Source organism: Juglans microcarpa x Juglans regia, chromosome 1D (genome assembly GCF_004785595.1).
Source record: "Juglans microcarpa x Juglans regia isolate MS1-56 chromosome 1D, Jm3101_v1.0, whole genome shotgun sequence".
Classification (NCBI taxonomy): domain Eukaryota; kingdom Viridiplantae; phylum Streptophyta; class Magnoliopsida; order Fagales; family Juglandaceae; genus Juglans; species Juglans microcarpa x Juglans regia.
Genome location: NC_054594.1, coordinates 32,865,288 through 32,875,948, shown reverse-complemented (window position 1 = coordinate 32,875,948; position 10,661 = coordinate 32,865,288). Strand labels below are relative to the sequence as shown.

At 34.9% G+C, this 10,661-nt stretch overlaps 1 protein-coding gene across 2 annotated transcripts; it reads left to right on the top strand.

Annotated features, from left to right (window-relative positions):
* The first annotated feature begins 1,406 nt into the window (after window positions 1–1,406).
* On the top strand, window positions 1,407–10,596 carry LOC121251596 (acyl-CoA-binding domain-containing protein 6). Of its 2 annotated transcripts, XM_041150885.1 has the most exons (18): window positions 1,408–1,560; window positions 1,748–1,800; window positions 1,945–2,031; window positions 2,445–2,523; window positions 2,601–2,753; window positions 2,869–2,946; window positions 3,151–3,255; window positions 4,026–4,092; window positions 4,194–4,255; window positions 4,905–5,044; window positions 5,216–5,342; window positions 5,462–5,576; window positions 6,306–6,394; window positions 7,490–7,573; window positions 7,663–7,998; window positions 8,968–9,489; window positions 9,590–9,649; window positions 10,169–10,596. In XM_041150885.1, exons 3-18 carry the CDS (start codon window positions 1,994–1,996, stop codon window positions 10,247–10,249), a joined length of 2,136 nt encoding a protein of 711 aa, XP_041006819.1. In that variant the 5' UTR covers window positions 1,408–1,560; window positions 1,748–1,800; window positions 1,945–1,993; the 3' UTR covers window positions 10,250–10,596. The 2 variants fall into 2 exon arrangements, with proteins under 2 accessions (XP_041006814.1, XP_041006819.1); XM_041150880.1 differs by having other exon boundaries at window positions 1,407–1,800.
* Window positions 10,597–10,661: the final 65 nt, after the last annotated feature.

The window sequence follows — 10,661 nt, the reverse complement described above, 5'->3', positions numbered from 1 at the left end:
ATAATTTTTTCAAATTTCAATATAAAATATAATAAACAATTCAATTTTTTTAAATTCTAAAATAATAATAATTTTAAAAAATAATATTCTAACAATATTTTATTCAATTTTTAATTTTTATCTCAACTCAACTCAACTCAGTTTAACATCCTAACGCAGTTAGATGTTGAGTTGAATTGAGTATTTTATTAATAGTAATGAGTTAAAATGATGGAATGAATTTTATGAGAACCACTTAAAACGAGTTTGAATAGTAATATGAATTAAGATGTATTTATAAGAAATTAAAAACGATTGTGAGTCCGTATGTAAAAAAAGAGAAAAGCTACTTTGCCTCCTTCATTTGACCGCTCAAGTTGACTGCTGGTCAATTTTTTTTTTACTTAGTGATTTTAAGTATATTGGTGTATTTTTTTATTTTTTAAAAATATTTAAATGTATTAAAAGATTGTGAAAAAAAAGGAAAAAAAAAAATTGGGCGGTACACCCAACGGTAAAAGTGGGGCAACATAGTAGCCCCACTCTTAAAAAAATATTGAGTTGAAAAAAATTATAGATAAATTTTGAATTGAGATAAATTTAATAATTTGAGAATTAAGGATTTAAAAATTATATTCAATTTAAAATTAGACAATTAATCTCAATTCAATCCATATTCAAATGGCGAGCAGATTTAAGGGGTGAGATGAGAATTTCGTATTTTATTTTAGAATTTAAAATATTGTGTTTTAATATTATTATTATTTTAGAATTTAAAAAAAGTAAATTGAGATTTGAAAAAGTTGAATTGTTTATTATATTTTGTATGAGGATTTGAAAAAAATGTAATGATGAAATGAGATGAGATGATATGAGAATTTTGTATCTCATCCCACCCCCAAACCTGCCCTCATATTGGCATTGACTTAATAAAAAATCAATACATCTTCAAAATTTGAAGAAATATAAATAAAATTATCTACATTAACTGACCTGATTTACTTTTAAGATTAAAACTCAAAATTTTAAAAATTTTAAAAATTTTTTATCTAATCATTATAATTTTTTCAAATTTTAATATAAAATAAAATAAATAATTCAATTCTTTTAAATTATAAAATAAAAATAATATTAAAAAATATATTTTAACAATATTTTATATAACTTTTAATTTTATTCTTAATTTATCTCATTTCCAAAAGCAAAGAGTCCCTATCAAAATGTGAAAAATAGGCAGGTGCACCTTCGGTTTGAACACGTGTGGGGACCCATCTAAAAGAGATTCTGAACCACAATTCCCGAGACAGACAAAAACCTCTTTGGCCCCACTCTGGCCGCGCGAAATAAATGCACAACTGCCTCCCCCTCTCCCTTTCTCTCTCCCTGCTCTCACTCTTCCTCGAGTTCCGTAAAACTCACCCAGCTCCGTCACTCAACGGTCATTCGCACTCAAAAAGTATATGCGCTCTCACTCCCCCTGCGTACTTTAGAATCTCTTCCCATCCAATCTACCTAGAAAACACCACAAACACACGCTGATGCTATCCTACGCGCCCCTTTCTCTTCTGCGTTACTAACTCAGTACTTACTGCCATTTAAAGGGCACTGTAACAGGCTAAACATCTACTTTTATCACTGCTAATTTCACCATTTCTTTGAATACGACATCGTCTAGAATCTCACGGAGATTTGTTGCTCTGTGTGGGGCTTTTCGCCGTATCGATCACTCTTTTTCTTACCGTGCCGTATTTTCTTTTGTTTTCATTAGCTTTCTTGGGAACCAAACGCAAGTTGATTGGTGCTGTCCCTTACTCTTCACGGGTAGGCTCCTAGTCAAATTTACAAAAGCTGTTCTTCTTTTTTAGATAACTTCGAAAAACTTCTCGACTTCTGTCTCTATCGCCGATTCAATATTTGGGCATTTCCATACCAATGATAATGTGGCTTCCTTCCATTGGTTTTTAGGGTTCGGTTTTGAGGGAGGCGCTTTCTATTGAAGAGTTGGTATCAGAAGATGTTCGGCTTCTCTCGTAGACGCTTGAAGCATGGAAGGTGAGCTTCTCTTTTTTTTTTTCGCTAGTTATTTTTTTGTTCGCCTTTCAATCTATTTTCCACGACTTTTTATTTTAGTAGGCTCAGATTAGATACGCCACCAAGCTCTAAAAATTTACTAGAATTTGTTGGTCATGGAGAAATTTGAGCTTGTGTTTGCAGCATATTGCTTATTTATTAAAAAGGGGAAAGAAGGAAATATAAAAAAAATTCCAACCATATATGCATTGTAAATTTCGAACCTCTTATTCAGTTACATTTAATTGGCATTTTGTATAACTGCATTCTTAATTGCAACCTCCAATCAGCGACTTTTAATTCACAGTATGTATTGACAAACCCCGGTGGTACGCAGTATAGTTATTTTGTAAGATATGCATTTTGATGCCATTTTGGTTAATGTGGTGCGGCAGATTGAAAGTCCATCTATCAGACTCTGCTCAGGGAACTCGAAGTCCCATAAGGAACCAGAAGCGGAGTAGCAGCTCTGGTGTAAGAATTTTAAGTTGTTTGCTGGTGGATTTGCATCGATGAGTCGGGGTGCGCTGAATTTTTTTGAATTTTTGCAGAGTGAATGTGCCGCACCTACAACTAGCCTTTCCGATGAACTCAATTGCCATTGTTCATCTGCTGCGCCTGAGATTAGTAATTGCTCATCGTGGAACTCTGAGAATTGGATGGTTTTGTCAATTGCTGGGGACAAACCTACGGGTCGTTTTAATGTAAAATGCTATTTATGAGTAACTCTAATCTTGCTTTATACAGCACAAGTGATTGTATTTATTTGACGTAAGTTATTTTTCCAAAGGTCACTAGTTTACTTTGTTTCATGAATAGCATGCAGCAGCTGTGATTGGGAACAAGATGATAGTGGTCGGTGGTGAATCTGGGAATGGGTTGTTGGATGATGTACAGGTAGGAAATTGTTTCTTTTTAATTTAATATATATTCCATGTGGCACGAATAGATTGAAGTTGTTTAAAAAGGAAATAAATAACATAAAGAGTAATTATGTTTAGCATCAGCGTGATTTGCTGGTTAAGTTATAGATGCAATTTGACATATGAAAACATTGAAGATCCTATGACAGAATATATATGTACTTTTTTGCATTTTCAGGTGCTTAATTTTGATAAATTTAGTTGGACAACAGCTTCATCAAAGGTTTACTTGTCACCAAGTAGTCTGCCACTAAAGATTCCTGCATGCAAGGGCCATAGTCTGGTAATATCTTGTGTCACATCTATATACCACTCACTTTATAGTTTTGCATTGTCTTGTAGCTGTAATGTGAATCATTGCTTATCTCTGTTGTTTGAATCTGTTTTGTTTTGCTTTTTTAAATATATGTGGGATATTGTTCGTCATGGACAATAAATTTTGGGTTCCTAGTCCTGAAGATATATCAACCCTACTTACCTCCAACAAAAGAAGAAAAATAAAAAAGATCTGTCAACTTTTTTTTTTATTGGCAACGGGTGTTTGAGAATAATATCTCGACTAATCCCGGGAGTGCACAGGTCCTCGGCAAGGAGTTTCCCACAAGTGCACCTCGGGTAATTTAAGGGGAAAAGGCCCTAGTCCGATGGCCTCTAGAGATTGTTTGCACCCAAGAGGATTTAAACCTTATATCTGGAGGGAGCATACCACCAAGACCAAGGCCTTTACCACTTGAGCCAACTCCTAGGGGTTATTTGTCAACTCCCTTACTCATCTAGAGAAGAGTCATTATTTTTTGGGTGTGAAGGGTGGTGAGCACCATGGATTTGCATTACTGTAGGACAAGTTTGTTAATGCCTCTGTCCTGTATTATGTCAGTCTGAGCTGTGTAAATACTATTTTTTTACTCCCTCGAAGCTATCACAAGTAAGTTATAATGTGATCTATCCCTTGGTGTTAGATTTCTGGTTATTCATATTATCCCATGTCATGTAGGCTGCAAAAGCTATAAATTGTTGTAGTGCTGAGTTCTTTCTGTTGCGATTCCTGACTAGATTTGTTGGGGAAAAAAGATACTACTGATTGGAGGAAAAACTGGTCCTAGCAGTGACAGAGTTTCAGGTTGGGGCCTTTGTGTGTTTATATTTTGATTTTGATTTTGTGTTGACATGTTACATTTACTATGTTTTTCTAAATGATGTATCTGATTTTGGCTTCTGTAGTGTGGGCATTTGACACGGAGACTGAGTGCTGGTCACTTATAGAAGCAAAGGGTGATGTGCCGGTAATCACAATTTTGGGACTCAATTTGCAAAGCTCATTATTTGACTGAAAATATTTCTCGTATATATATATATATATATACATATATATATATAACTTTTCTGATAGGTAATCAAGAAGTTTTATTCATAAGAAAAGAAGGCATAGCCCAAGTACACATGATGTATATCTGTATATTTATAATAAATCTTTTTAATGGCCAATTATTTATACTTATAAAAAAACCCTTCCCATGTATATCATGCATGCCAAATTCATGAGGACCGGATATTCTAGCCACCTGGTCCATGTAATTGCATCATCTCCAATTACAAATTTATACCTTAGCAAAAAAAAAAAAAAAAGAAAAATCAAATTAATACAAAGTTAGGATTGCTCTATGTAAGGAACATCTCTCAATCTCCGATTAACTGGACAATTTGCTATCATGAAATGCCTGGGACCTCTCAGTAACTTGTGTTAATATTCTAAAGTTATTGAGGAGAGTAAGAATGCAATAAATGTTGGCAGTCCATCTCGTGGATTTTCCGCTGTGGTATATACCTTTCCAAGGACAAGATGTGATGTTGCTGTGCTTTTCTCAGTAACATCTCTAATTTTGCTATTTTATTCTGTAATCACAAATCATTAGAAATTAATGTGTATTGCAGGTTGCTCGCAGTGGTCACACTGTGGTTAAGGCAAGCTCTGTCTTGATCTTATTTGGGGGTGAAGATACTAAAAGGAGGAAACTAAATGATCTATATATGTTTGATCTGAAGTCTTTGACATGGCTCCCTCTTCATTGCACGTAAGTGGATTTTAGTGTACCTCTGAAGTTGGGGTGGAATTGTTCTGTACTCGATCCAAAGTCTAGTGTTTGTCATCTCTGTCATGGAGGATTCTGGTTCCGTTTCTTGTAACCATCTACCTTGATTGAGGAGCAAGGGCCTTTTCTTATTCTTTTTAATTGTACGTACAGAGGAACAGGACCATCTCCAAGATCCAACCATGTAGCAGCTCTTTATGACGATAAAACACTTTTTGTGTTTGGAGGAGCATCAAAGTCCAAGACATTGAATGACTTGTACTCTCTTGACTTTGAAACAGTGCGTAAAACATCTTTGAACATTTTGGTTGTTTATGGTTCTGGATTACAAATCTTTCAGTGAAGCAGACTAAAAATATCATTACATGTGACATTTTATAATTAGATCTTTTTCCTCAGATGGTGTGGTCAAGAATAAAGATACGTGGCTTCCATCCATCACCAAGAGCTGGTTCTTGTGGGGTACTCTGTGGAACTAAGTGGTACATAGCTGGGGGTGGAAGCAGGAAAAAACGTATGCCTCATGAGCTCAGAAGCATTTGCTAGGATAAATTTAACCTGTTTATGTTATGTTGAAACATAAAAGCTTATGGACAAACTTAATGCACTCTCTTTTTGCAAGAAAGTTCTTGATCTTGTGTTGCTCAATTGTGAAGTATAATATCAGTTCTGAGGCAACAAATAGCTCTAAGATAGAGCTTGACCTATCTAATTTAGGATGTTGCCGATGCTTCAGTGGGGTCTTATTATTGTCTTGTTTTATACCCAAGAGAGTTGCAATGGTCCTAGAATACAGCCATATAATTTGTCACCCATACCATAGGAAGATTTGCAAAATTAACTTCATTTGGTTCCGAGAGAACATTTGATGACTTATGGGGAAAGAAGATAGAGAAGATAAAGGAGAAGAGTAAGAAAAGTTAAGTGTAAGGATGATTGAGAAAGGTTGGCTTTCAACTCCTATGATTCCCATAATTTGGCAAATGTTATACTTGTACAACTTGTACATCCAGACCTGTCTAGGTGCTATTGATATTTTTACAACTTCATAAAATATTGTTTCTTTTGCCATAACTAACTCCATTATCCTCTAGTTGATGTCTTCTAAATTTGAAGTTTTTATATGTGGAATTAATTGCGGGTAGCTTCCATCAATTTCTTCTCTAAACTTGATTGTCTGTTCTTTGTTTTTATTCCTTTTGCATTCAAAAATAATTTTTTCTTTCAAATCCTATTTTTCCAGGACATTCAGAGACGTTGATATTTGATGTTTTAAAAGTTGAGTGGTCTGTGGCTGTCACATCATTGCCGTCTTCTCTCACTACCAACAAGGTGAGCTATAAAGATTGTTCTTTGCATTGAAAGGTCTGTAAGTATTTTAATGTTAGCTTCATGCATTGTGATGTGCCAAACATATGTATCAGGAAATCTTTGTTATCTCCATCTAAGTAGTATTAATGATCTTTTTTACAGGCAATAAATCCATGAGCTTTCTAGTTTATCCTTCAACTTCTCTTGGTTCTTAGGTTACTAGCTCAATTTTTTAAAACGTCATTTCATTTTGGCTGGTAGTTCAATTTTCAGATTAAGGGTATGTTTGGTAAATGAGATGAGATGAGAAATTATCAAAACCTCATGATTTCCTTCCCAAACATCACCAAACACAAAACACTTTTCAATTTTAAATCTTCAACTTTTCCATTTAATCATTACCTAATCATTACAACTTTTACAAACTTTAAAACAAAACACAAAAATCAGTACAAATTTTTTAAACTTAAAAAAAAAGTAATATTAAAAAATTATATTCAATTAACTTTTTAATTTTATAATATTTTTCTTCAACTTTTTCTCTCATTTCCCAAAACTCAATTAAATATCTTAACTCAATCCATTTCACTACTATTCACAGACCATTTCCCTACTATTCACAGACCATTTCACTACTATTCATAGAATTATGAGATACTCTAGGTGTCTAAACAAGCCTTAAAAGTAAACATTCTGGCTTTTAGGATGTTTTAAGTCCACTTTGGTGACAAATCTTAATAAGATGAAGCCATGCCAGATTGTCCATATCCTTTATATTTAGTAGTCTAGAAAAATTTTCTTGTATGTCAGATTATGATCTACTGGCTCAACCCATGAGATGCATATTGTACAATGTCTTTGCATAGTGTGCTCCTTGCTGTTAATTTATCTCTTACCAGCTTAATATAAATTTGGTTTTGACTTTCTTATTTTATTTATTCTATTTTATCTATTAAAATATTTCATCTTAAGATGCTGTACCTATTGTTAGTTGCATTATTCTTTTCATGCATGGATATTGCCTATTGTTAGTTGCATTATTCTTATCATGCATGAATATATCTTCTTTCCTGTTGTTTTTAGCATAGTTGTATAAAGCTATTGTTGTATTCTCAGGGTTTCAGCCTAGTTTTTGTACAGCACAAGGAAAAGGATTTTCTTGTTGCTTTTGGGGGATCCAAAAAGGAGCCATCAAATCAGGTTGGAGATAGAGGTCATGCATTTTCACATTTTTTTCACTCTTTTTAGATCATTGATTTGCTTTATTTTATAAACATGTCTTATTGTAGGTGGAGGTACTGCTAATGGAAAAGATTGAATCATCAATGGGTCGAAGATCTGCTCCTGGTAAAGGGACTGGATCTTTACTGTTTGAAAAATGCTCATCAGGCACAGAATTGGCTACTTCTTCCCAGCGTTTGGTTGATGCTGTTGCTAGACAAAATCTAGCATCTGCCGTTGAACAGCATGGTTCAGGAAGAAAATCTTTGTCAGAGTTCTCAGTTATTGAGCCAAATCCTGTTTCTGGCAATCTTTCACTTCGAAAGCAATTCCATAATGAGGAAGAACACAAAATGGCTGTTAAGATGCCAAAGGGATCAGAAGATGACAATCCTTCCTTACAGGTAGACTGCAGAAGTTTGCAATTATTTCCCATCTCTACTACTCTTCTTTCATTAAAGTTATCTAGATATTGGTATGCAACTCTAACTTACATTTTGGATGATTTCATAATATAGATCTTGAATTTAATTTTAGTTGGATTTTTGTTGCCTTTGGACTAAAGACGCTAGACAATTACTGGTTGAATGTGAGTGCCATAGATCAAAGGTTGGTATAATCGACAAAAGAGTGGTTAAGGCTGGTTATCATAACCAATTGTCAGTATGAGACTAGAACTGTTTAAAGTTTCTTTCTTTTGTGAAAGACAGTATCGAATGATTGTAAATGGAGAAAAAAAACCATGTGTTGAAAGTTGTTGGATAAATTGGTATTTGGACTGTGTTGCAAGTTGCTGGAATGAACTTCAGCATTAAAAATAAGATTTTTTTTTCTGATTTTTATATCAAGAATACTAATCTTACAAGATGGACCTGATCGGTATTCCACAAATGTCAGTTGTGTGGAAGATGATTCCTATATGTATTCTTTGGTGCATTTGGTAGGAACAATGATTGGATGTTTGAAGACGGATCAGATGAGATTAGATTACTTTTTGTTAGAATTTTTTTTTTGGACCAACGCTGTAGATTTCAATGGCCTTGCTTTTCATGATTTTCTTGTTTCTATTTCTTCTTCCTAAATAGGTGTTACCTTTTGTATACCCCCTTGTGTACTTGGGCTATGCCTATTCGTATTAATATTAATATAATCGTTTACTTATAAAAAATAAAAATAAAAAAGATGGAGCATTTTGGATCTTGGAACTTAATGGCCCATGCAGAGATAAATTTCTACGAATCTCTGCTTATGACTGCAATTGCATGCTATTCCATTGTTTTTTCGCCCCGGGGGTGGGGGGAATTCGCTACCCTAGAATTACTGCTGATATAAATCTACAATTTGTTAATATACCACTTTTATGTTCATTTCAGGCAACAGAACCCTCAACAAATCAATCTGAAATGGGAATTCAGAGTAACATAACTGGTGGCAAACTGAATGGTGAGGAAGCCCCTTTATTTGAATCTGACAATGCAATTCTTCACAACCATGGAAATGGAAATGTTCCAGTTGACAATGATTATGTCGTATTACCTGAAAGTGATATAAAATCTGGAGTGTCATCAGCTCCTGCAAATATATACCAAGTTTATGAAACAAAAATGGCTTCCCTGATAAGGAAGAATGGAATTCTAGAAGGGCAGTTGGCAGCTGCATTGGCAAGTCGAGAAGCTGCAGAGAGGAATTTATCCTCAGTTTTCAAGAGCAGACAGGAGATGGAGAAAAAATTGGTAGACACGGTGAAGGAGATGGAGTTGCTTAAAGAGAAGCTTGCTGGTGTAGAGCTTGCACAAGAAGAGGCTAACAGCTTATCAAATATAGTCCACTCTGACAATGTACGGCTCGAGCATGATGTGGCTTTTCTGAAGGCAGTTTTGGATGATACTCAGAAGGTAATGCATGCAGTCGAGTCATGGGCAATTGCTTGTATATTGGATTATGTCTGATTGGCCAATTCTGGCATTTCTTTCTGATTAAATAAATGTTGTATAGGAGCTGCACTCAACTAGAGGAGTCCTTGCAGGGGAAAGGGCAAGGGCCTTCCAACTGCAGGTATGGCTTCAAAAATGCACTACTAGGGGGATAATTATCTGCTATTTTTGCTGTTAACATGAAATATTTACCGTAGCCTTCTTTTGCCAATGTTATCTTTGGTTATGATTTATTATTGACCTACAGATTACTATTTTATATGTTAATTTTCCAGGTCCTCAGGTTGTGGTTTTGATGTTGTAGGTGGGTCAGTAGGTTAATCTATAAGATAGAAAGACGGCAAAGGTTACCTTAGTGTATAGTAATTTTCCTCTCCCTATATAACATGTAACTTGTTGCGTTTCCATGTCTCCTTGATAAAAAATAGTGTAACTTGTTTATATATGAGTTCATTTCTGAGGTCAAACCCGTGGCTGTGAAGTTGACAATGGCATGCGAGTCTTATAAGTCCTGGAAAATCTTACATCCGCATCATCTCCTTGCATCTATTTTATGAGAGGAGCATATTTATCTTAATTAATGCAGTAGACTATTTTTCTGGCATTCTTCATGCCACCATTGCCTCCTGTTGTCATGCAGGTTGAAGTTTTTCATGTTAAACAAAGATTGCAATCTATGGAGAACCGAGCACCCACCCCTAGGAAACCTTTCAATGTGTAGTACGGAGAATGGAGAACAAATCTGAATGATCGAGCTATCCATCAATGGTTAGTGGTAGTGGCTGGCTGTCTCATGGAAAAGCCAGGAGGCAGACAATGTAAGGACCACCATGGATGGATTGGTTGGACAAAGACTAGACTAGACTACTCGGCCTCAGCCTGTGAAAACTGAAAATCACCCCAATGGTCCAACTGATGAGCGCTAAGTTCACAGTTTCAAGCTTGGAAATAAAGAATCTTAGTAATTTAATGCTGTGAATATGTGAAGCCAGTGTTTCTTTTGTATATTTGGTTGTATTCTGTTATATTTTTGTTTTACCTAAATGAAACCCATTCCACTTATCTTATCTGCTTGTCTGCCATTATTAATTCCTGGCAGTCTTCTTCTTTAGGATTAAGAGTTGGGGGGGATG

Bases quoted from the DNA above. Each gene is read 5' to 3' on its own strand.
- LOC121251596 (XM_041150880.1), top strand. From the start codon at position 1,994: ATGTTCGGCTTCTCTCGTAGACGCTTGAAGCATGGAAG. The intron at 2,754-2,868 runs GTAAAATGCTAT...TTTCATGAATAG, and splicing joins AACCTACGGGTCGTTTTAAT to CATGCAGCAGCTGTGATTGG. The intron at 2,947-3,150 runs GTAGGAAATTGT...TTGCATTTTCAG, and splicing joins GGTTGTTGGATGATGTACAG to GTGCTTAATTTTGATAAATT.